The sequence below is a fragment of the Belonocnema kinseyi genome, chromosome 8 (genome assembly GCF_010883055.1).
Source record: "Belonocnema kinseyi isolate 2016_QV_RU_SX_M_011 chromosome 8, B_treatae_v1, whole genome shotgun sequence".
NCBI lineage: Eukaryota > Metazoa > Arthropoda > Insecta > Hymenoptera > Cynipidae > Belonocnema > Belonocnema kinseyi.
The window spans coordinates 130,895,933-130,923,214 of record NC_046664.1 but is presented as its reverse complement, the minus strand read 5'-3'; the positions used below and the strand labels follow the sequence as shown (position 1 = coordinate 130,923,214).

Here is a 27,282-nt window from a genome sequence, read left to right as displayed (position 1 = left end):
GGATACTATGTAGAAAAATAATCAATAGTATTTTTGTATTGTTTTATAAATAAATAAATATTAAAAAAGAATTCCGGTTAATATTTGATTCACCCTCGTATTATCGTCAGCTTAAAACTCGTTGATACAATATTTTCTCTATATTTATTAAGAGTTTATTATTATGATCATGCAAATATATAAATAAATATATTAAAATATATATACATCACGGAACGTGACGCCTCCCCCCTAAGTCGAACGCCGGATGAAGCATCCAAGTGGGGCTTCAGAGTCCCACATGGTGCGAAAGTCCGCGTTCGAACGTATGGTAGAAGGTTCGTCCTAAATACAAGATTAAAGAACTAGGCATAATTATTCCATATGTGTAATGTTTCTATTAATAAAAAGATTTTAAAAGGATCAACCAATTTTACGTACACCACCATTAAACAGATACATGTATGTATTTACAAGGTTAAATATTAACATAGTAAAAATGGATTAACATAGTATAAGTAAATACTTATAAAGGAGAAAAAAATTATATGGCTTTCTATTAGAAAAATCATTTTCAGTAATTATTTGCAAATACCATTCTTCTAATAGTATAGAGAAACATAAGAAAAAATACGATTAGGCGTTTGTATCCGTAGGTATACAGAATTGTCTACTGAGGGCTACAAGAAATAAAACCGAATACGTGGTGTGGTCCAGGATGGATTCTCTGACTGGAGAGAAACAGTTTCCTAAAACAGTCAAGGTGGATTAATTATAGGAATAGTTACTATAGAAATTAAATAGTTCTTAACCATACAATGTTTATTTTTTGAAAACGGAAAAATGTTTCCAAAAAAGAAGCAGAGGTTTAGATTAAAATGAAAGAAGGAGCGGGAAAAGAGTGGAGGGTTTATGAATTTGTAACTGTATGTGTGAGAAATTCTAAAAGCTGTCGTAAAACAGAGGTATATGAGTCAATAGTCTTTTCTAGATCTTTTGTTAGATTTTAAAAAGCAGAATTATTACACTTGGCATTAAACTCGACTATTTTCTTAATGTCTTCGACCCTTGACACAGTTTTAGAATTTATTTTTTATTTTTGGAGAGATCTGGTTAGGAATGAGAAATAAATTATCTATGAGTGGATAGAGAAAAGCATCTTGATTTTCTTCGAATTATTTTTAATGTGTTCTGAACTTTTCTAAAAATAGATCATTTTTCAATGAGCAAGCATGCTTATTATATTTTTGATTAGAAATTGACGGAATTTCTTGAAGAAGATAAGTAATTGATTTGATATTAATTTTATGACTACTCGCATTACAAACGTCATATTTCTCCGTACATCCTTTGATGAGTTTGATATAGTTTTCAATTATCAGATGTTTGAAATATTATAATTCAAACACGCCTAGATAAGACAAAAACTGATATTTTTAAGAAAGGATTTGAATATCAATAATAGGTTCAGGATGAATGTCTAGAGTTCGAAAAAAGAGAATCGATGTATGAGGTTGTCGCATCAGATGGGGTTACTAGGAATAATATCAAGAAGATTCCAGGTGAAAGTTAGATTTTTTAATCCTTGTGCTTCTCGGAAGCCTGTAAAAAGAAAACAATAGTTAGTGTAGAAAATGATTTTAGCTTGAAATATTATATCTCTATTTGTGTGTATACTTCTAAGGTTTTGCGCCGATTTAGGAATATCACTGTCATCCCCTATGAAAATTTCCATGTGAAATAAATATGGCCATAACATAAGCAGATCAAATTGATACATAAAACGATGATAAAAGAGCCTATACGTTGACAATGGATGGGATCTATCTGAAATTTTAAAATGATAAGGGCTTGTCGTTTAATTATTATTAACGGTTAAACATTTTATATATGAACGCTTAACTCTACTGACGTATACTGCTGACGGTTTGCCTTTTATGTCAATTTTCACGTTTCCTTTTCCTAATATTTCTATGACTTCGTAAAGTCCTTTATATTGATCATCAATTTTTTTTCTTAGGTTCCTTTCCAATTAAAATTCGGAAGTTTTCGAAACTAATTGTTTAATATTCCGGGAGCTCGCGACAATTCTATGGACGTCATTTTAGTACTCACAAAAATTTCAGATTCTTTTGTTTTCATAGTCAACAGTTGGAAATTCATTGACTGGCTAGCAACTGTCGGTGCATTTTGCAACATGACAATTAGAACTTTGAGTTTAGTACTCTTGAGACCCATTGGGAATGATTGTTTGAATGCAAAGAACTAACGAAAATTGTGACTGGCAGATCCTTGGTGGTGCTAAAGTTGACTGGCATGCTATCAAACATGTCAAAAATTCGAGTAAAAAGACGACATTTTAGTACTCTTGAAACCCATTGGAAATGATTGTTTGAATGATAAGAGCTAACAACAAATTTGACTGGCAGCTTCTCGGTGGTGCCAAGGTTGACTAGCAGGCTTTCAAACATGTCAAAAATTCGAGTGCAAAGACGTCATTTTAGTACTCTTGAAACCCATTGGGAATGATTGTTTGAATGCTGAGAACTAACAAAAAATTTGACAGACAGCTTCTCGGTAGTGCCGAAGTTGACTAGCAGGCTGTCAAACATACCAAAAATTCGAGTAAAGAAACGTCATTTTAGTACTCTTGAAACCCATTCGGAATGATTGTTTAAATGCTAAGAATTAACAAAAAATTTAATTAGCAGCTCCTCAGTGGTGCCAAAGTTGACTGGCTGACTGTCAAGCATATAAAAAATGACAGGATGAAACCAGAAAAACAAACTGACGCAATATGGTCGCAAAAAAATAATAACATACTTTTTGTGAAGCACCTTTATGTCCAATAGGCCGTATAAAAGTAGAAAAATCCAGTGAAGAAGCTTCATTTTAGTACTCTTGAAACTTATTGGGAATACTAAAATGAGTACTAAAATGACAGTTCTAATTTTTGATATGCTTGACAGCCTGCCAGTCAACTTTGGCACCACTCAGGAGCTGCCAGTCAAACTTCTTGTTAGTTGTTTGCACCTAAACAATCATGCGCAACGGGTTTCAGGAGTACTAAAATGATGTCTCTTCACTTGAATTTTTGACATGTTTGACAGCTTGCCAGTCAACTTTGGCACAACAAAGGAGCTGCCAGTCAAAATTTTTGTTGGTTCTTAGCATTCAAACAATCATTTCCAATGGGTTTCAAGAATACTAAAATGACGTCTTTTCACTCGAATTTTTGACATGTTTGACAGCCTACCAGTCAACTTTGGCACCACCGAGAAGCTGCCAGTCAAATTTTTTGTTATTTCTTAGCATTCAAACAACCATAACAATCATTCAACGAGTTTCGAACTGTTGCCTATGAAAACAAAAGAATCTGACATTTTTGTGAGTACTAAAATGACGTACATAGAATTGTCGCGAGCTCCCGGACTGTAAGGCATATTTTGTAAAATTATCTTGAATGGTTAAGATATTTACGTTGCCTAATGTTGTTTGGGAAGCGGGCCGACTATGTCCATTGAAATTTTTTCAAATGCAGTTCCAGGCGTGTCTGTTATTATCATCGGATTCTTAGTTTTTACGCGAACTAATTTTTTAATTTGACACTGTAAGCACTGTTGAATATATTTCTGAATATCAATTTTCATATTCTCCCAATAATAATTTTGACAAATTCGATGATAAGTTTTTGTAACTCCTTTATAACCTCCTAAAGCTGAAGAATGTGCCTCTTCAAGTAATTGAGTTCGCTGTTCCATTTTCGGATATTGAACTATTTTCGTACATATAATAATTTTCGTAGAAGAATCGGAAAAAGTTGAAATAAAAATTTCAAGTATTTCATTCCAACCTATGTGATTAATTTGTGAAGGTTTTGCCATACTAATTGATCGTAAATTCAGTCTCGCTGATATTGAATGTAAGGAAAGTATTGTAATTTGAATACTGCTCAAAGTGTCTGACAAGTTCTCTTTAAAATCACCTTTAATCGGAAGGGTTAAATGATACTGCTGTCCTTTCCTTATTTCTTTAGCAAGTCCCTTCTCAAGTTGGCCGAACTTACGTAAAATACCACGTGTTGACAAAGCTCTTGATCCATTATCCCGTGGAGAACCGTCAGTTGTAACAAAATAAGCGTAATTATCTTTGCGCATCGTTAATTGATCACGACATTCAACGACATTGTGTTGTAAATGTGTTTGTCCGTTTGATTGGATATTTGAAGGAGGGGGTTCTGGAGGGTCTCCTGAAAATTTTCGGGATTTTTCGCGTTTTTTCGTTTTGGAATAAAGTTTTCTGATTTCACAAGTTTTTGAATATTTTCTTCGTTAACAAATTTTTCTTCATCTGAAAAATTTTGAAAATTTTCGTCTTTTAGAACCTCATCTTCTGAAGCTGAGAAATTATCTTCATCCTCATTTTCTTTTTCTTCTTGTTGTGTATCAGGCTTCGTCTTAGTTTTTTAAAAATAATTTTTCTTTTTTATAATTTTCTTTTCTGAATAATTAGAATATTCCGCATCTGAATCAGATTCATTTTCAGGTTCAAAGTTTACTTGTGTTTGCTGTTCTAAATTCAGAGACTCGCCAGTAGTTGCCTCTTATCTTGGTCTGTCTCTCTTTTTCCAGACTTGCGGGTTGTTTAGATTTATGAGCACAGCTTTCTTAGGCCCACCTCATGCCTTTTTGACAGCAGGCGATGCAGGTAAGTATTCTTCCTCACCGTCTTTATGTGACTTACCTTTATTTTCAATTTTTTCATTAATTTGTGCTTGCTCTTTGTATTTTTTCTTTTGTCCTCTTGTAACCACAGTGTTCCAAGTTTGACAGAGAGGTTCGTTTTTCATTATAATTTTTGGAATTAAGAGTAAAATTGAAAGGCAGAGAAGTTTCTGTATTAAACTATCAAAATTTTTGTTTTGTATTTTATTTAGTGATTCTTCACTTATGAAATTATGAAGAAATTCCGGATTTTGTTCCTTCGAAGATTCGCTGTTCAATTTGATATTTTCTTCGCAATCTGAATTTGTATCTTTAGAATTTGTAAACCAAATAAGGGGCTTATGATCTGTAACGAGGGTAGATTTTCGTCCGTATAAATAAGGGCGAATATATATTACAGTGTAGACTATCGCTAAAGTCTCTTTTTCTTATGTGTCATATTTCCGTTCAGTATCGGTTAGTGATTTGAGACATACGCAATTAGTTGGTCTTTACCGATTTTACCTTGCGAAAGTATTCCGCCTATGGCATGACCTGATGCATCTGTGGTTACAATAAAAGGTTTTGAAAAATCGGCTCGTATTAATAGTGGTTCCTGGCACAATTTATCCTTAAAAATATTAAACGCTTGTTGTTTTTAGTCCAATTAAATGATATGTCTTTTTTAAGAAGCTGATTTATTGGGGCTGCTATTTAGCAAAATTTTAAATGAATCTACGGTAATATCCTGCTAACCCTAAAAATGGTTTTTTATGCTTCTGATTTTTAGGAGTCGGGAAGTCTTTCACTGCCATTATTTTCTTTGGATCAGGTCGCACTCCGTCTTGATCTATTATGTGTTCCAAATATCCTACTTTGTGTCGAAGAAATTCGCATTTGTCGGGTTGTAAATGAAGATTCGCATTTCGTAATCGACTTATGAGTTCACTAAATTTTGATTCATGTTCATCTAAAGTATTTGCATAAATCGCTATGTCATCAAGATAAACAAAAAGTTCCGTTCCCTGAAGTTCCGTTAGAACTAAATCCATTAGTCGTTGAAAGGTTGCTGGTGCATTTTTTAAACCAAAAGGCATTCTGTCAAACTCATAATGACCATGACGGGTTGAGAATGCGGTTTTGTGTACATCTTTAGGATCGATTTTTATGTGATGGAAACCAGTTGCTAAATCAAAAACAGGAAAATAACGAGCGGATCCTAACTGGTCTAAAATATTATGAATATTTGGTAGAGGGCATGAATTACCAATTGTTTTTTCATTCAATTTCCTAAAATCAAGCACCATACGCCATTTCTTTTTCCCTTGTGAGTCTTGCTTTTTTGGAACAATCCAGATTGGTGTATTATAAGGTGATTGTGAAGGTTTTATTACACTGTTCTTTAATCATTCATCCCCTTGACGAATGATTTCTGCCTTGTGGACTGGAGGGAATCGGTATTGTCGCGAAAAAAAGGACAATCATCTGTTGTTGGTATTGAGTGTTGAAGTATGTTTGTAGGTTCTAAGTATTCTCCTGGAATGTGGAAACAATCTGCATTTTTATTAATTAATTTTTCAGTGTGCTCACATTCTTCCATATTTAAATGATCTAACTGTAGTAGTTTTTTGATAATATCTATTCTTTCTTCACCCGTGATCTGGTAAAATTTTCAAAAATGGTTAGAATTTTTATCGGACGTCAACAAAATAATTCAATATTATATTAGGTAGGTTTTCATCATTGTTATCGTTGGAAAAATTAGATTTATTTACTGAATTGTTGAATTCGCATTGTTCAAAATCTTGTAACTGAACACTGGGGATTGATATTTTAACGGGTTGTTCATTTATATCTGCACATTTGACATAGGCCTTACCTCCACAATTTTTTACGATGGCTTGGCCCACAAAAATTCCTTCGCCAATTGATAATTGAGGTATATAACCTTCAGCCTTTTCCGTATTTTCTATTTTAACATAATAATCAAAAATTGTTCGTACCGGGATTGTGATCATGCCAGTTTGTTCAAAAGGATGAGTTGCATTATTAATTGCAATAGATTTATATGTATAATTTATATTTACTTTATTATTAAGGAAGAATTCAGATCCCAAGACACCATCTTCATCTACTGGCACATCATCAGGAATTATATTTAATATAGTTAAAAATCCAAGTATCACAACCTTAATTTGACCTAGAGTATAAACAGGTAAATCATTCATTCCTGATAATCTCAATACCTCATTTTTATTTATTTTTAGTCCGGGATCTATCGCACTTCTTTCAATCAGATTTCGACCAGCATCAGTGTCGATCATCATACGTACCGGACTTTTAGACCATCGGCAGATATCATAATCGACGGAATTATATTATTTCTACTGAGATGTATTTTGATATCGTTTTCCTTATTTGTAATTTCGATAAGTGCTTTAGTTAATGAGTCGGCGCCTTCCTCCCAGCACCCATTGCGGGAACAGAGTTGGAGTTTTCCTGGTTCTGCCTGTTTACGAAATTTTTATTCTGTCGATATTCAAAGTTTTGATTTTGTCGGGTACCGAAATTTTGGTTTGATTCAAGTCTAAAATTTGAATTTTGTCCTGGTTTAAAGTTCTGATTCTGTCGTTGTGAAAAATCTGGATTTTATGCGGGATTCCATTTATTATGATTATTATTTCCTTGAGGCTTATTTCGTAAAAATTGGTTTTGAATTGAACGATTTTCGGAAAATATCTGTTTGCGAAAGATCTCGAGATAATAACATTTTTCGGTATTATCTCCAAGTTTTCCCCAAATTAAACATGATATTATAATGTCTTGAGCAACATTATATTTATTATTTTTTTGTAATAAGTCATGAAACTGATTCTTCTTCTCAAGATTTATTTGCCTTATTTTTTCGCAATTCTTAACAGGCATTCAACTTGCTTTCAATTTCGAGAGCCTCGCTGATAGAGTTTTAAAAGTTTCAACTACATTATCTTTTAATCTTATTTCGATTTCTGAACGTAATGCTCTTTTAAAAAATTTATCAACATCATCTTCTAAATTTTCTTTAAATGTATCATCTGTGACAACATCATTGCCTAATTTATGCGCGTCCTCTATCCTATCTGCTAATTCTTTTATTCGCGCAACGTATGATATAACGTTTTCTTTATCCCACATAAATATATTACCTTTTCTCCTTGCAGCTGGTATACGCTTTTTGCGGGGGCATAAACCTTTATCAATTTTTCAATTAATGCATCTGAGGTTCGAAAAGTGTTTCCAAATATGCATTTTCACGCTTCTCCAGTTAATTTACTTCTAACCTAGAAAGATTCTCATGAGCCTATGTAGGAATTATGGCTTTTGCCTCTGTACATCCTTCTATAAAATGGGCTGAAGGGATGTTACTTCCATCAAAAACAGGGATTATTTCAAGCGCATCGCAAAGGGAAACTTGCTGATTAGTTGGTAATGTCATATTTATTGGTTTCGTCGAGTCTTCGTCGCTTGTTACATCGTTATTATCGTGCTCGCTTATGATCGATTTGTGAATAAAATTCTGAAATGAGGCCTCTTTCTGTATTTCCCTATTATTTTGTTGGGTAAGCGTTGAACTTAACAATGATTTTTCATTGGTCTGGTAATCTATTACATCTTCTAATGTTAAAGTTTTATTTTGGTCTAAAGAATCACTAATTAAACTCAAATTTGTGTTAACTAAGGTAATATTTCCAGAGCAATCAAAAACACTATTTTCGGATTTATCACTACCGAATTCCACATCTAATTTATTTAATTCTTTATTTATTTTAATTGTATTTTTCTTATCAAGCCCGTCCTCATAAAAATCTACCTCCTAAGCTAATTGCAGATTTTGTTTCGCCAAATTTCTAGTTATATTTTGTCCAACACTTCCTAAATCTATAGGTTTTTTATTCGGCATTTGTTATAATTTCGCACATATTAAAAAGCAATAATAAATGTATAATATAAATTACCTGTCTTCGGACAAATTCTTTGTGCTCAAAAAATGTTTATAAGAAGAATTTATTTTAAATCAATCATACATTGGCTCTCTTTTATTTTGGTTTCCTGGCCGATGCACCATAAAAAGGGGTAATGTTACGTCATGAAGACCGTAAAATACTTCCTCTTTCAATTAGGTTTATCGTTTTAGTTGAGATTGAAGATCTCGTACAGGGAAGAGGAATGAGAAATCAATAATATGTGAAAGTAATTTATTATAAACAATTACAAAACAGAATTTATGCACATCACGAAGTTGACGGAAGACGAGTTTTGTCCTTGGCCAGTACCTTAAAATAAAAGGATCCGATTTATTGTAGGCCAAGGAGTTTAAACAAACGGAATTTTAGAACTGACTAGAAACAATGCTTACCAGTGATTTATTATAATTAAAGATTTCTTAAGGTCCAGGTTGCCAGAATTGCCACTGTGACCTCTACGTAGTAGTAGAGAGTAAGGGGGTGTAAATTAGACTGGATGTTCCAAAAGTAGGTTGATTCTTGGTTGCTGTTAATTTTGGGTATAGGAGTAATCAAATGGGGAAAATCCCAGATTCGGGTTTTCCAGTACACAACACTGTCACAAGGGTATACACACCAATACACGGCGAATTCCGGTTCGACACACTGGACTAGACGGCTTGAGTCCGAGAAAATCGTAAGAAATAGAGAAGAACTAATAACTGGCCCATGCTGGTACTTTCGGTTTTTATAGGGTCTAATGCACGTCTCTGCATACTGACGTCGCTGTATACGCATACGTCACGAATATATTTAAATATACTATACGGCTTACAACGTGTTCAATATATCTATATCTACGTTCTCCAGTCTCCAACGTGCTGGGTATGTCTATTTTTTATATGCTACTACTCACAATGTTCTGACTATATATATTCTCGTCAGCTTACAACTAGTTGACACAATATTTTCTCTATTTTATTAAGAGTTTATTATCATGATCATGCAAATATATAAATAAATATATTAAAATATATATACGTCACGGGACGTGACAATAGTCGAAAATACAACAGTTGATTTTGTACAAAAATTCGTCATTTGACAATGAAACTGCTGAATTTTGTTAAGAAGTTGACTCTTAAAAATTCAACTGTTTAGATTTATAGAAAATTCGTGTGTTGCTAATTAACCTGTGGAATTTTTTAGCATATTTGTCTCTGGGAAAGTTAAATTTGGAATTTCAACAGAATATATGAATTTTTACTCAATTATCTAGAAGAATGTTTCACTTAAAAAGGTAAATTGTTGTCTATCCCAGCTATGAAGCCGGGGGGGGGGGGGGGGGGGGGGGGGGGGGGATTTGAGCGGCCGGGACGAGATAGATATGGCGCGTACGGACGGGCTTTTTTTTAGAAACCTAGGTTCCGCCGAATCAAAGCGGCCCCTCCGGGAAGTGGCGACGACGGTCCTATCAGCGACGGCGAGAACTGCTCCGGGGTGCAGAACGCGGGCAGAAGGAGCACATCCGGGTCCGGGCTTCCCTCCCTTCCGGTAGTTGGTGTGTGCGGTGGTGTGGGTGGTGCCCCCTCGTCTGTTGGTGAAACTGCACCAACTAATTCGCCGGGTGGTGGTAATGACGAAATCGGTGGCGTCCGTAGGCCACGTGGAAAGGGTGGCGAATTTGGGCAAACTATCACCACGGTGACGGCTGCTCCGAGTGGCGCACGGCGAGTCAAGGTCGACGGCGGGAAAACATACCGTGGCTCGAGGTGGAAGGTCAAGAGTCTCAAGTATGTCGGCTGGTCACGGTCCCTCGGCGGCGCCCGGCAGCGAGGTTCGGTTACTCCCGACGTTCCCCTCTTCAATTCGAGGAGGCGATACGCTCCCTGTCTATCGAGTGTCCATGCCTCTGGATCGTATTCCTGAAGTATGCCTGGCGCGGTGACGTCCTCGGCGGCCCGCGGATGGTGGTTATTGGTGGCGGCACTCCCTCGAATTCCTACACGACGTTGCTGAACGGCGGCCCTCCTGACAGACCGTTGACGACGATACTGACCGGCGGCGGCCCTCCTGGCCCGCTCAGCCGATACTCGATGGTGGCGCGCTCCGGCGCGGTGATGTCGGGATTCTCCTTGAATCCGGCGGGCTCCTTCCTGCTGCAATTTAAGAGCCTGGTTCTCCCTTTTGGTCCCGACGCCGGCGAGTACGCCGATTAGCCCTCGTATCTTGGACGGCCTCTGACATAAAGAGGGTTGTTCAGTCAAGGATACGACGTGCTACTCGTCGGGAAAAACCACTGTTACGACCGGGGAGGCGGCACAAACCGGAAAATCGGACAATACTGCACTACACGGTACGGAGAAACAAAAAAAAGGAAAACACAAATGTGACCACTCGCTGGAAAATTCGGAAAACCGACTGCCGGACCGAGCCGCTCTCGGTCCGGGTCAGCCAAGTGCAGAGCGCTCCGTGGCGGTGGGGACGCCGTCCGAGCTCTGCGATTAGCTGCGTGACTGACAACGAACGCGTAGCCAAGCGGAGGGGATCGTCAGGCAGGCCTCCCGACCACGCGTCGACTCTGCATTTTTCTAAAACTACTGAAGATTGAAAAAGTGTTAATTAGAAGTTAAAAATATTAATAACTATCCTAAAATCATGAAAATGTAATCAATAACTAATAACTAACCCAGCTTCATTTCCCAAAAGAATCGAGAAGCTGGGAGGAGTAGAGCGGCCGTTCTGGGTTTTCTTCATTTTAATCTTTATTTACTAAATAATTGTTTAAAATTTTTGCAAAAATTATTACCCAGATTGGCCCCTTTAATCCTTGAGTAATATGTAATCGGAGATCTTCAATATTTCCCGGTTAAACTGGCGATTTAAGCCTCTTTTAATTTAAATTTTAATTTTAGACCTAGGCTTGATGTACGTGTATTAATTAATAATTTCCGCCGCTCATCCCCCAGGGATCAAAATTATTTATTAATTCGTTAAATTTTAAAACCCGCAATCGGTATTTTGTAGTTGGAATGAATTGACGTAAATGATTGATTCATTGATAAATTAACACCAGCATGTCAATTCCATTGTTTGTATTTTTATAAGCTACTTAAATTTCCCCAAAAGAAGAGTTACATTGTTTAATTACGAACGCTTTGACAAACAATTTAGTGTTTGGCAAAACGTTCGTCATACCGGCTCAGCTGAGAGTCCCGGCCGGCTTCCTCCAGCCGCTAATGGCTATGGGGCGGAAATCTGAACAATAGGATGATTCATCCTGGGAAGAGCAAACTCGTCGATTCGAACCTCAAATATTCTTTCAATTCGTCACGTTCGGCCTTCACTCAAATTGCTCACGGAAACTTGAGTGAAGGCTCGCGTTCGAAAGTTGAACGGAATATTCGTGGTTCTCAATTCATGGGCTACTGACATACAACAAAATTCTCAAACAAAAATGGAATAGTTCAATTTTCATATTTAAAAATTATTTTTCAACACAATAAATTATTTTTTAACCAAAGAAATAAATAGACACTAACACGATGAAGTTTCAACTAGACAAGAATTATTTTTAGTTAAAGAAATTAATTTAAAATTGAAAAAAACGACTTTTCAACCAAAGAGATCAATTTTGAACTAAAATTATAAATCTTAAACAAAAATAATAGTTTTTTTAACAAGTTAGTTACACTATTAAGTTGTAAAATTAATTAATTTTTAACTGCCAATTCTCTAAATGTAGACCATTTTAAGCCTTCTATTAAAATTCTTTAATTTCACATTACAGTGTAAAATTAATTAATTAATCAAGAATTGGATTTAATGGTTTAAAAAAATGTAAACTGTTATCATAAGAAACACAATTTTTCTAATTTATCATCTCAAGTGTTCAAAATAATATAATTATTAAATAATTTATCGTTAATCAAATGAATTATTATTATGTGACATTACCTAACTATTTAATTCCATATTATTTGAATTAAAATTGATTATTATTATGTTTTCAAAGATTAGGAATTTATATAATAATTAGAGAATGATCTTCAAATTCAATGTATTCTATGTAAGGAGCAGAATTAAATTCTAATCCTTTTGATTTAGCTGAAAGAGAATCTGATAGAAGAGAGAAGGCAGATAGGATAAATAATATTGTAATACGAGGATTGAAGCTAAAGAGTGGGGAAGAAGGGTAGGGAGTGGAAGCTCTGCTACAGAGCATAGGGTGGTTTAAAGGCAAACTAGAGAAAGTTAGGCTGGACGGGAGAAAAGAAAATGAAGTGGCGGTTGTGAAATTGGTGAGCTGGGAAGAAAAAATTGGGGAAATGCGAAACAAAAATAGGATAAAGGATAAGGTTTTCAAACATCAAGATTTGATGAGGAAGGAAAGAGATGTGCAGAGAATGCTAAAAGACAAGGCTAGGAGGGAGAGAAATGAAGGAAGAACGGCGAAGGTAGGGTATCACGACAATAAAATTAGACGAGAAAATGTGGGTATTGGATGAAGAGAAGGAGGTGTTGAAAAAACTGCAGGGGAATTTGTTTCTTGGGGAGTAGGGGGGGGGGCAGGGTGGAGGAGTATTAAAGGTGCTGTACTGAAACGTAGCAAGGGGTAAAGAAGAAAGATGAAGATCTCTGGAGGTATATTCAGGAATTTGAGGTGGTGGGATTGGTAGAGACGTGGGTAGAAAGAGGAAAAGAAGGGCTAGTGGGGGAATTATAAAAGGGGTTAGGAATATATTAGAGAGAATTAGAGAGAAAGTGAAAGGTTGAGTGCAGAAGTAGATATTTAGAAAGATGAAATTAATGGCGAAACCGTGGTGGGATAGGCAATGTAAAACGAGGAAGATAAAGGTGAAAAAAAGTACAGGAAGTGGAAAAAAGAAACCGAGAAAAGGGAGGAGTACGTAGAAATGAGGAAAGAGCAGAATGACGAGGAGATAGAGAAGTAGATAAGTAAACGGGAAAGGTCTAATATATAAGATGTTAAGTTGTTGACCAGGGTGTAATAATATTCTTGTATTTACAAGAAAATTCTGTAAAAAATGAAAGTGTAAGCAAGTGAATTCTTCAAGGCCAACAGGTCGAAAAATAAACGTTTATCTATTTATATATTAAATTTTTCAAACAATTTCAAAATTTAATTCTCTGTACGAAAAAATTAAAAGAAAATTTGAAATTATCTAGGATCAAGTTTTAATATGTTAAAAATTCAAATCTATTACAATGTTTAAATTTCAAACATGTGTGGACTCCTTGAACGTGTTAGTTTATTGCATAATTGAATATTAATATTTATTATTTAATGAAATATTAGTAATTAGTAACCATTTAATTAACTATAAATATAATATCTAATTTAAAATCCCAGGTAATTTTTTTTTTTAGTAATGGTATACTTTTAAAGAATTGGCATCCGAAAATTAATGAATTTTACAACTTAATAGTTGAACCACTTTGTTAAAAGTTGATTTTTTTCTGTTTAAGATTCACTATTTTAGTTGAAGAACTCTTTAGTTGAAAAGTCGTTTATTTTAAATTTTAAATCAATTTTTTGAGCTAAAAATAATGCTTGCTTGTTTAAAAATTTATCATTTTAGCGTGATATTTTTCTCTTTGGTTGAAAAATGAATTATTTTGTTGAAAAATAATTTTTTATTCTGAAAATTCAACTATTCCATTTTTAGTTAAAAATTTATCTTTGTAAGTATAAAATTCTTCTAGGTAATTGGGTAAAAACACGAATTTTCTACAAATTTCAAAACTTCAATTTTTATCAGTTAAGTATTCAACAAAATTCAGCAGTTGAATTGTCAACAGACGAATTTTTTACAAATTCAACTGTTGATTTTCAACTATACTACGTAAAATTCCATAATGCTACCTAGCCATGGTCAAAACATAAACTAAAATCTGCGATAACCTTTTCTAGTTTTAATCTTTTGATTAAAAGTGACATTTCGTTGGAACCGCAAAAAAGTAGATTCCGAATATAATAATTTTAAATCACTGATTACAAAGTTGGAACATTTTTATGTTTGGTATTTTATTCCCCATTAGGACAAGAGGCCCCCCGCTGACAAGGCTCGGCACAGCGCTCTTACTCAAGTCTTCGACCTGAGGGGAATTTAAGTGGAGAGGGTAAGACGAGTAGGTATACCGCGATCAAATGAATACTGCCCAAGCGTGCTAGGTACCTCAACTCTTTAACGCTGAGGTCAGTCAGACTGGACGGGAATACTAACTAATCCAGTTATAGTCACATCGATGAAAAGAGCTGAGGCTGTACTTTTAAGATCTACTCTTTAATTTCCGAAATTGTCAGCTTTTGCACTGATGAAGTTCAAAGAAGATGGGCCACCTCTAAATACTTTTTTTTCGGCAAAAACAAAAAAACCTGCATTCTACAATCGTATAAACTACAGTTATTTGCCTTTTGCTCCTAAAAAACCCAAAAGTGTCTTTTGATGGTTTTAAGTACTTGCTTTAAGTACTTGGAGAACCTTTTTCTCTAAAAGTACAGGCGCCACGACTCTCCTGAGATGAACACTCCGAGGGTAGGCTATTTGTTGTTCGTGTCTTAGACCCCACAACCATCGCTCACTACCATAAGGTATTTTACATGGTCATATACCATAAAGACTTTATTTAAATACGTTAATCTTTCTTTATTGTCTAAAAAATTTTCCTGAGGTGATTTTTTTCTGAGGGATAGAAGGTTCTGCTCCCTACTTCGCATTTTGTCTAAAATAGTTTATAATCAGTGTAATTTATTTTAAAATCAATTTCCTCCAAATGTATGAGTGATTTTACCACCCAAAAATAAAGTAAAAATAAGAGAACTTCGTTTCCATGACATTTAAGGGCTCTACTTACTTTCGAATTTTCCAAAAATCGATTTTAATCGCAGACAGGCTATTTTGGATGAAAACGAGCGTTATGAAGAAACTGAAGGCATAATGTACAGTGCAGGCATCGCTGAATAAGCTCAAGTGAAATTTTTTTACCGATTTTTCGTTAAAAAAATGTAAACGGGTTTTTCTCGAAACAGCGTTTTTGGACGGGTTTTTCATAAAATCCCTGAAACTACTTAACCGTTCCTTACTAAACTTTTACTACATATTATTCACAACTATAACTATAGCGCATAGCATACGATTTATAAAATTTTTATTTGAATTATTATTTGTTTGCAAAAAAAGGTGAAAAATACGCGTTTTTTTCTTGCTTTTCCAAAAATGTCCGCCATTTTGTTAATTTAAAAAAATCAAAAATCGTACGATATTCGCTATAGCCATTCACCTACTGAATCTAAAACCGTTGCGCTTGATTGTTTAAGACCATCCATCCCAAAGGAATCATCAACAGCGCACACCCTCTTTTTTTGTATCTTTTTTCATCCACCATTTTTATGCATCTATATTGACTAAAAAAAAATTTCATGTATTTCGAGAGTGTATTTATTGAATGTAAGAACTTATATATCAGAATCTAAAATTTAAACCTATGAAAATAACCTTATTTTTGCGCGTCTAAAGTGGGTGGACCCCTTAAGGGCATGCTCTTCGGTGACCACGTGACCAAACTAGTCCCCGGTTATGAACATTTTTTTGATGTTCACTGTGTCCACACGGATTGAGATATCGTTTCAAAATTTGACATATTAAATAAAAAGCACTAACGAACGTTTGTATACATCGATATGTTTATAATTTTAAAGAAAGTTCATTTATAATTGAATAAAATAGGATATTACCATTCGAGTTATAGCACTTTGCAGATAATCTTTGTTTGATGCATTTAAGATTTCTTGATTCGCGTATATTGAGCACTGACACAAATTTTAGACTAAATCGTCCAAACATATACAAAAATTAATATAAGCAATAAAATTTGCACATTCGTTGGAAATCAATAAATAAGTATCTGCAGACCAGTAACCTATCATCATTTTTGGAACATTTTTTGTGTAGAATGATTTTCATTTTTTTGGTCTTACAAATAAAAGATAAATTTTGAATAAGTAATATACCAACACCAGCAATGTGCTAAAATTTACTCTTCGGAGTTCTCCAACCAACTTTCATAATTCTTGACGTCGTATTTTTGACTTTGAATCGATCAGCTGATAACTACTGTTGACAGAGAACCGACCAGCGGGACTCACCGTCAGACACGCCTTGTCTTTCGCCCACGGGCGAACATTTATTTTAATTGGTTTTGTTATTAACTTTAAATTATCTCACACCAGTACAAAAAATCCACAAGAATATTTTACCATTAGAAAATTTTAATCATTTTCTGAAGATGCAAATTTCTCAAGATGGGATTTAGACAATTTTTCGAGTATCACATTGTAAGATGTTTCTCGATTTTTTGTATTCGACGCATCTACTTTATCGACGTTAAAAGTGTATTTCCTATTCCTATCGTATTTTACTAAAAAAAACTTTCTTCGTAATTATAAACATTTTGATATATACAAACGTTCCTTAGTGCTTTCTGTATAACTTTCTAAATCCTGAACACGATGTCTCAATCCGTGTGGACATAGTGAGCACCAAAAAAATGAAAATCATACTACAAAAAAATTTCATGAACGAAATTAGTCACGTGATTTCGACATTATCGACGTTCAAAGTTTCTATTTTTTCTCCGCTAGAAATCACTAAAAATATTCCAAAAATAATGATAGGTTACGGGTGTGCAGATACTTATTTGTTGATTTGCAACGAATGTGCAAATTTTATTGCTTATATTAATTTTTGTAAATTTTTAGACGATTTGGTCCAAAATTTTTGTCAGTGCTCAATATACGCGAATCAAAAAATCTGAAATGCATCAAAACAAAAATTATCTGCAAAGTGCTGCAACTCGAATGGTAATATCCTATTTTATCAATTTATAAATAAACTTTCTTGAACATTATAAACATATTGATGTATACAAACGTTCATTAGTGCATTTTATTTAATGTCAAATTTTAAACACCATATCTCAATCCATGTGGACACAGTGAACACCGAAAAAAATGTTCAGAACCGGAGACTAGCTTGGTCCCATGGTCACCGAAGAGCATGTACTTAAAGTGCCCTAAATGGGCTTGATATATAGCAAGGGAAAAATTTTTGTAAAATTAATGTCTAATAAATTTGTTTAAACAATTTTTCGAAACAATTTTAATGCAATCACATTCTGAGAGCTATAACTAATCCCTATATTATGTCAGGCCTAACATTATACAAGAGAAATAAATTTGTAAAATTAATATTTCATAAAAGTGTTCAAAGAATCTTATATGGAACTTCAAACATAACATTCATAGAGGCCTTAATGAGCCAAAAAAATGGAAAAGTAAAAGTCGGAGGACTTTCGGTAAACCATATTTAAGATGCCATAAATGAGTCTGAAATTATTGAAGGGTAATAAATTGTGAAGAATTAATATTTGGTAACGGGTCTACAGGGTAAGCATGGAAAATTTCCCCCATCTCGAATCAAGGTTTATTTCATATTTTCATCCTAAGACATAAAAAAATTTTTAAAAAAACTTCAACCATCAAATTGCATTATTTGGAAGTTATGGAGGGGTATATAATAATAAAAAAGGGTTATTTCTCTAAAACCGCTAGAACATTTTTTGTGAACAAAATATATGTTTTGAAGACCGGTAAGACAATTTACAAAAAAAAAATCAAGAGAATTTGAAGGTCGAAATAACACGTACAAAAATATTTGCATTTTTTGAAAATTTTTTTAAAGGAGATGTTTTTGACTTGCGACAAATATATTTTCACAAAAAAATCTTTGCACCCCCTAGCTTAACATATTTTTGCCCTAAATTGATCGGAGTCATGCGCCATATTTAAAAAAATATATATTTTTTGTATTACCAAGCGCACGAATTAAGAAAACCTCACGTGACAAATGCATTATGATATGCTGTAATTGATGAAAAAAAGTGGGAAAACAACACAAAAAGAAATGAATATATCTACAAAATAACAGCCTACCTCTTTTCGGCAATTTTTCTCATTGTTGCTGTGAGAGGGGTTAAAAATGTGCATGTGTACTAGTTTCCACACCACCCTATAGGTTCAGTACGCGGCGCGTTTATTTTGTTTGAGACAACTCGCTTGTATTTTCTACAAAAAATTAAAATATAAATTTCATTTAAACAGATAGCATTGAAAGACATTGCAAAACTTTGCAATCTTATTTTAATGGTTGCGTTACTAAAGACCAATCAAACAATTGAGAAGAAGAGGATTAAACCTTCTTCTCTATTTCAATAAAACTCAGCCACAACTAACACTTTCAGCGTGTTAGTTGGATCAGGTTGCGTCATCTACGGTGAAGGCCACAATAAGCAATGCCCGAAACCGTGCGTAATTCCAAGTTCCAGTGTATTCATTGTTTGAGACAAATACATGCCAGTAGTTCAGCCATTGGGATATCAAAACCTTGGAAACAATTGACAACTGCATTGTGAAACAAGTGAAAGTCGCTCACAGTGCAACAGTGATCCCAATGTTGGCGAACTTTTCAATGATTGTGTGCTGTATTTTTTAGTATTTTGTAATGGCTTAGAATCTTCAGATTTTCCTTCTTTGTAGAAAATACAAGCTAGTAGGCATATAGACTGCCATTTTAAAAAAATATATTCACTTCTTTTATAGTTGCTTTCCGACTTTTGGTTATCTGTTACAGCATATGGTAATGCATTTGTGATGTGAGGTTTCCATGTGGTAATACGAAAATTAATTTTTTTCAACGATGGCACATCACTCCGTTAAGTTCAAGGAAAAATATGTTAATCTAGGGGATGCAGAGATTTTTTTGTTAAAAAAATGGATGTCGCACGTCAAAAATAATCACCTTGAAAAAAAGGCTCAACTTTTTTTTTTACATTAAGATGAACATTTGACATAAACAGCCTGATACGAGCGGGGGCCGATCTGCCACACTCACCCGGTTATACCCTTTGTTAAACATATTTTTTTAAGTTTAGAAATTAGATTCGGGAAGTTTTAAGTGAGCCCCACATTTATTTTGGAAGATCTTAACAGCCCAACAAAAGTCCAAAATTAGGGCATTGTTGATTTTTTTTAGATTCTCAAATTCGCTGCATATGAATTGGAGGCTGTATGCACAACCATGCAAAATTGATTTTTTTGAGAAAAATAAGAGCCTAAAAATCGGCATCAGTACCCAATGATTTGGCATAAAGAAAATGTTCAAATTCCATTCTTGAGTTGCTAGCGGAATGGAACTTATCGGGCATTTTCACTGAAAATCCTTCCCAGCTTCCTCGTCAGCAAAAAGCCGCGTTTGACTAATCACGCTGTATCGTATGGGCTAAGAAATCTATAACATTAATACAAGTCTGCTCAAATACAAGTCTGCCAAAGCAAGTGTGCCCATCAAATCATGAAAGTTCTATCTCGGGCGAGTGAAGCATGAAGATGCCATGCCCCTTCTCGCATACATAAGAATCTTATCTTATCTTATATTATATATTTTTGGTTAAGTACCGTCAAGTCGTGTGGCGTGCGTTGGTATCCTACCGTTAGGATGCCTCGACCTGTTGAAAATTACAGTACCTATACACTTTCTTTACTTATCACTGTAAAGTATAATGTAATAGCATAATTAACATGATATTTTCTAATTGTTGCATTATTAATAAAATAATATATCTGGTATAAAAATGATTCGCACCAAAGCACCTACTTCAAAACCTCTCTGCATGACTAGATATTCGAACCTACAGCACAAGAGCACGTGTCACAAACCACCAGCACTACTTTCTAATAGTGAGTAGAGGGCAGTGGATGTGGAAAAATCACATCTGGTAATTAAGCAATTTGGAACAAATTTTCCCTCTTCAAGCAGGAATGCATTAATACGTAAAAAGTGAATAGTTGGGAGTGACTTGCCTGGGCGCGGGCACAGATAGGAGAATCCAAACTGTACACGTAAACTTGTAAGATGAAAATCTGATGGTATTATTTAAAACCTACACAGTTGAGAGTCTCTTACCTCTGCATGTGCTCAGTTGGGGGTATCCAATCTATGTATGTGGACTTGTCAGTTAAAAATGTGATCATATTAATTGAGATATGCACAGTTGGGAGTCTCACGTCTGTTCGCGTAGAGTTTGGGACAGTAAAAACATTGACATCAATGCAAATAACTATAAAAATTAAAGAACAGTAATTTTCTCATACGAATTTTAATAACGTTCAAAGCCTAATATTTTGCTGTTTATTGATGATAAGCTTCTATTTGCATAACGAAAAAACTAATTAAACTTAGTATTTTTCAATATCTTCTTTCTCTTTAGTTTTAATGTCTGTTGCCAAAAAATCCCTTTTTTATTATCAAGCTTATGTTTTATCTTTCTGAATCGTTTGAGTATTTCCAATCCATTTTTAACATTTTGGTACAACATAAAGTGAAAATACGGTGATGCAAGCAACGACAAAAGTTTCCATCCCACACGCGCTGGCACCCCAGAAGATTACAATCTAACTGAGTACAGTTAGATTGGAAGACTAAAAATCCTTACCATATTATTAGGAAATTGTGTTCCACCACTGGTAAAATCAGGCGGCATATACGATTTAAAGCGTGCTTGTGCCAATAACTGTTGATCCAAAAAATAGTCTCTCAATAAATACACGCAGCCTCCAAGAGCGTTTACAGCTAACTCTTTACCTTCTGCTGGAGTTAATCCCAAACTATCTCCTATTTTTTTTAATTTAAAAAAATTACATTAATCATGAATAATTTAAACAAGATGATAATCATCAGGTATAACGAACATATTATATTTTTAATGTCTTCTTTAAATACCTGGATTTAGGTAAGGCTCCAGTTCTTTAGGCCACTCAAACTTTGACTCCCCGTTCTTGAAATACTCTTGCTCGTGAAGGTGCTGAAAACAAATAGTCATTTTTACTGGAAGAAAAACAAAACTAGATAGACTAACCTCCAAGACTAACCTCCAAGATTTTCGTAGCCGACCAAAACTGCACATCTTTTTGAAGAGGTTCTTTGATTGCCGATTGGAGCATACCGTTTAAGATATTCATGGTTTTCTGAGATAAAGTACCACGTTCGTAGATTATCTGAAAACTCACATGTTAAACATCTCTAAATATAAATTAAAAATTATATTTTCTATTACTTATTTTCAATAAATTTAACGTACATGAACTGGAGGATAATGGGCGAACAAAGTCAGGAGCCTGGAATTACAACGATCATCCGTGAATTGTCCAAGGTAAAAATCGCCAATCGTTGTGTCTAAGAAGCAAACTCCATAAGAAGGTGTTTTTTGCCCATTGTACTGCTTTTCCGTCAGAGCCAATAAATAACTAGAATTAGGCACAGCTGCGTCTACATCCTGGGCAGTATAGACTCTAGTACCTCTTGAACTAATTTGACATATCTCTCGCTTTACTACTTTGTCAAACTTGGATGGCCTGCTCACTATACATTAAATTTCACATTAAAAAATGTCACTGATCCGAAAGTCATAATTTTTTTAACAGTAATATCAGTAATAAAAATTGAAAATATTGGAAAAAGCTAAAAGATATTCGAAGTAAAATTATTTCAAGTGAATACAGACAATTGACAAAATTTAACCGCATGATCTTAGAAAGGCGCATAAAGTCTGATCGCTGTTAGTGGGAAGGCCTCTCGACATTTATGAAAATATTCAAAAATTTTAAGTTTTGAAAGATATTATTATTAATTTTTTTTTAGGTAAGTATACGAAAATGGTACCAATATTTTAAATCGCAAAGTCTATCGACGCAAGTTTAAGCTATCAAAAACTTCCAGCGGATGAAATATTAATTACAATTTGTAGAAGTTTTCTGTAAAGTTTCATTTCAATTGAACAAAGTGTTAATATCTTGTTCCGCTTTGTTTTTTGATTTTTTTAGCCTAATCTTTTACACGTACCTAAGTACGAATCTATTCTGAAGATATGTAAGTTCAAATTTTTTATAATGTTTACTATTTCTGCTTTGTCTGTCTTTACAAAATATTCCAAGAAAAATATATAGAAATAAAATATGTACAAGCAAGATAGAGAAAGAAAGAGAAAGAAATACAGCATAACTATTACTTTATTCCAAACTTTTACTCGGGTGAGCCCGGTTATACATTATAGCCAGGGACTAAGTCAAGTGACTAATGTGACTAGGATGTTATAAGTCAACCCAATACGATGCTTGAAATCTCCTGCACTGTTTTTGTAGGTATACAATGACGAGCGGCCGCGAGCGTTGGAGGTGACAACAGTCACCTCTGGATGCTTTCTTAGAGCTACAAATTGCCACTCCACAGGTTTTCAGTCGCTCGCTACCTGATGGTGAAGAAAGTTTTTTACAATGTGACAGGTGTTTAATAAACCCGCCTTTTGAGCTGCTGCCAATACCCTACGGACTCCTAAATGTTCAAGATGTTCAGTGCTTCTTGAATGTACATTGCCTGTAGCTGAAATCACAATGGGATGGATAGATGCATGATTCACATTCTTCCATATGGCCTTCACTTCATGCCTTAATTCGCTATACTTGTGGATCTTGGTTGTATAGGTTGACTCCAAATTTCGTTTAAGTGGGCAAGCAATGACGATGATGTAGAATCTTCCACCCTTTTTTTCTCGCGTGACGATGTCAGGTCGATTGGCCCGGATGTAATGATCCGTTTGGATAGTAACATCCCAATATAAGCTGTAATCTTCGCTTTCTAAAAAAGCCAATGCCATGTATCTATTGAAAGGCATCCATTCTTTTAAGAGTCCTAGGTTTAGGGTAAGTTGTTGATGTATCATGCCCGCTACATCATTATGTTTGTGAGTATATTCTATCTGAGCCATTACGTGACAGCAGTCAATAATGTGCTCCATGGCTTTGTTGGTATCTTCACATAAGCGGCACCGCTCAACCATGTCTTGATTGTAACACGAGTTTGCGATAATCCCTGCTGCTGACAGTCTTATCCTGTATCACAATGACGAATCCTTCCATCTCTGGATACAGAACACCCTTTCTTAGCTGATATTTAAGACCCCATCTGAGGACAAATTCAAGGGTGTGTAGTCAAGATCCGCTTTACAGATGACGCTGTTAAACGTAATATTTCGTTTGCTGTTAAAATAGTCTCGCAACTGTATAACTTGTGACTAACACAGTTTCTTGACATCTAAAACGTCCCTACCCCTATATGCCGTGGTAGAACGAGCCTTTCAATCGCTGATTCAATTCAATTCAATTCTGTTTAACTTTTCAAGGTCCGTGTTAGACCATTTGATGACCCCAAAGTAGTACGTAAGGATAGGGATGGCATAAGTGTTGATTGCCCTTATTATGTTTGCAGAGTTGCAAAAACTCTTCATATTTAATCTGAGTCTCATAGTGAAGGCAGTCGTTAGGCTTATCTTAACTATCGTATGCTGAATACACTTAAGATTCAAGAATACCCAGATATTTATATGATTCGTCCGCAGCCATTGCCTCGTTGTCATTTCCGTACTCGTTTTCTAACTCTGAGGTCCCTAAATCCCTTCTGATTTAATGCACTGTTCTGCATTTATCTATTCCGAACTCTATGTGGGACTTCCCAACACCAGCGATCAGACTTTATGTGCCCTTCTACGAACCAGCGGTTCAACTTAGATAAGTTTATTTATGATTCTAAAGAAGCATATTTGAATAGAAGGTACTCGGAAATAATAAGAAATAAAATCAAGTCCTGCAATCAAAAGGAAGATCTGGACATTCGCGCGTTCGCAACAGAAATAAAATAATTATTTGATGAATCAATGCCACGTCCAAGCTTAGAATAGCAATGGGGGTATTGCATGAATTTAAGATAATATATTTTTGGAATACTGCATGAAATTCTAAAAACCTAAGTGCATTCAAAATTTTTTTTGAATATTTCATTTTCAAAAAATAAAAATACTGTAATCCGCTTAAACAATCACTGCAGCTGCTTCATTGACTAATGAAGTATCTAGCAGACAGCAAGCGAAAATTCAAATTACGATTTCTGAGAGATTTCTTTACTTAAAATTCCTGAAAAGCAGCAGCCAGTCGTAACCAAACCTCACTAAAAAGACAATTTTGCTTAAAATATAAAGTCTAAAGAAGTTAGTTATGAATAATGTTATTCTCGTGGAAGGAAGACAAACTTAAGACTACAGTGTAGGCAGGTACGTATAGGCCTGTCTTAAGGCAGTCTTAAAATGTTCTTTTCTGGTTCCCAAAAGAATACAGTCCTTTTGTCCCCGCCGCCAGTCTCTTGATACATACATCTATCCTTATTTCAGAGAGAGAGAGAGAGAGTCTATTTCAATGCCCTAAGAGTGGCGCAGGTACAAGCTGAATGATACATACCAGAATAAGACAAAACGTTATTTGAAACTGGTCTCAAAATGGTATTAAATTGGTATTTATTTTCAAGAGGACGGTAACTTTAAAGTTTAAAAAATATACTTCTTAAACATTAAAAAAAAATTCAAACTTAATTGAAAAAACTTTCCTTTCGAAATTACCTTCATTTTTTAGCGTTATTTTGATTTAATATACAAAGTTTATATTACGAGGAATGCTTTTGCAAATGTTACAGTTAGAAATTTTAGGATGCGAATGGGAAACAAAATGATCAAAATCAAAAAGTAAATGTAAGAAATGAAGCATTTTAGATAAAGATAACATTAAAATAGAGAAAAACAGTTTTAAAAAAAGTGTACACAGAAAATCACAGTAAACCAAATACACTCGAACTCGAAAAATACGAGAAATTCGGGAATCGGGAACTCCAAAGATATGAGCGTGAAAGGGGCTTACCACTCCTGTGACGTTTAGATTTCCGGGTTACGAGTAGGGATGGTCGAATCGGTTCCAGTTCCTTTGAAGAACCGAGTCTTAGTGACAGATGCAAAAAAAAATCGATTTTAATAAAAAGAGGTTATGAATTCTGAGTTCAGAGAAATCAATCATTTTTGTTTGTCCCAATGATTAATCTCGTCTCTGTCGAGTTTTAAAATGAAATTTTTCTTATTTCCGACAATGTGACTTAAAATAAAATCACTAAATTACCAAAAACTAATTCAGAATAATCAATTACTGCACTGATAAATATTATATCATAAATTTTTGTAATAACTTGAAGAAGACCTGAACTACAATTACTAATTAATTACTGTACAAATATTATAAAATACATAATATTGTATAAAAATAATCAAATCATATTTAAACTATTAAAACTAATACTTTTTCGTTAAACTAAAACTTCTAATTATCTTTTTACTAACATTTTGAAACATTGAAAATGCTAAATTCAAGAAAAAATCTTGTTTTATGAAGTCAGAATCAATAACGTTTTTCGCATGAAAATCAAATTTTTTATCTTTTACTCCAAAATTCTAATTTAGGATTAAAAATTACTTTGGATACATTGTCCAATCGTTATTTATCATAAATATTAAATCTTAATATTTACATAATTCAAAATTAGCGCGCTAACTGTGACCACAGTGACAACAGTGGGTTGTCGGTTCGGCGTAAGCGCATTTTAAAAAGTTCCCAAGATTGGGGACACTGTCTGAGTTGTGAGGTCGCGAGCAATATGACGTCACTGCAGGCAGTATCAAGTCTACGCATGAGCATTTCGATGCGCACTATTAGGTATTTCCATGGACATAGGAATAAGAGGGGACTATCTACATGCTCTCTAACTAGGGCGCGGGGATTGATCAGAAGTTACAGGAGGGAGGGGGTTCCGCCAACTTGAATTGCAAATTCTGTGCGGGAAATTTGAACAAGGAACACAGAAATGATCATAAGTAATAAAAATAATCTCAATTATGAACGATATAGATGGAGTAGTCAAATGAAGAATTAGAAAATAATAAATGAGGAGTAAATAAATATTAAAATAATATTATGAAATATAATATTGAATATTCAATATAAAGAAATAATATAAAAAGCAAATAAAAATAAAAAATAAATTGAGAAAATTAGTCAGTAATACATAATATCGAACTGTATCATGATAAAGAAAAAACACCTTTTGTTCTTGCCGGAATATAATTATTTTAATAATGAAGTATTGCGATGTAAGCTCCTACAGGTACTCCGATTCTGTCCGCCCATTCCTGTTTTTTAACTGGATCATTCGGAAACCTTTCATATAATGTTTACAATAAGATAATAAACAAATCTGTTTCGGGTTAAAAGTAGCTCTAGTTTGTTAGAAATAATTTACACACATTATTATAGAATTAAATAAATGATTTAACATTAATACTGCGTAGAAACTTCAGCATTCGATTTTTAATACGCTGCGATTTTTAATATTTTTACAAATGTTAAAATCAAAGAAAGCAAGCATAAGAACTTCTGATCTCTCTAAGTTTGACAGGTTATGTATAACTGAAAGCGTTTACAAAAATTATGTCACACGGTTTTCTTAAGTTCAGGTCCACGATTATAAATTGCACAGTTACGGTTTTTTTATATTTAACATATATTTAGGTTATATGTACAAAAAAAATGATCGCAGATGTACACAATATATGTA

The 27,282-nt window shown here is 34.3% G+C and overlaps 1 protein-coding gene across 2 annotated transcripts in view; it reads right to left on the bottom strand.

Moving 5' to 3' along the window:
* Nucleotides 1-27,282, bottom strand: part of LOC117177753 (probable DNA mismatch repair protein Msh6) — a 253,143-nt gene that overhangs the window by 143,096 nt on the left and 82,765 nt on the right. For both annotated transcript variants that reach the window (XM_033368662.1, XM_033368663.1), the window contains 4 exons: nucleotides 21,884-22,164; nucleotides 21,675-21,800; nucleotides 21,526-21,607; nucleotides 21,239-21,417 (listed from right to left, as the gene is read on the bottom strand). In XM_033368662.1, coding sequence (XP_033224553.1) covers nucleotides 21,239-21,417; nucleotides 21,526-21,607; nucleotides 21,675-21,800; nucleotides 21,884-22,164 — 668 coding nt within the window. The remainder of the gene's footprint in view (nucleotides 1-21,238; nucleotides 21,418-21,525; nucleotides 21,608-21,674; nucleotides 21,801-21,883; nucleotides 22,165-27,282) is intronic.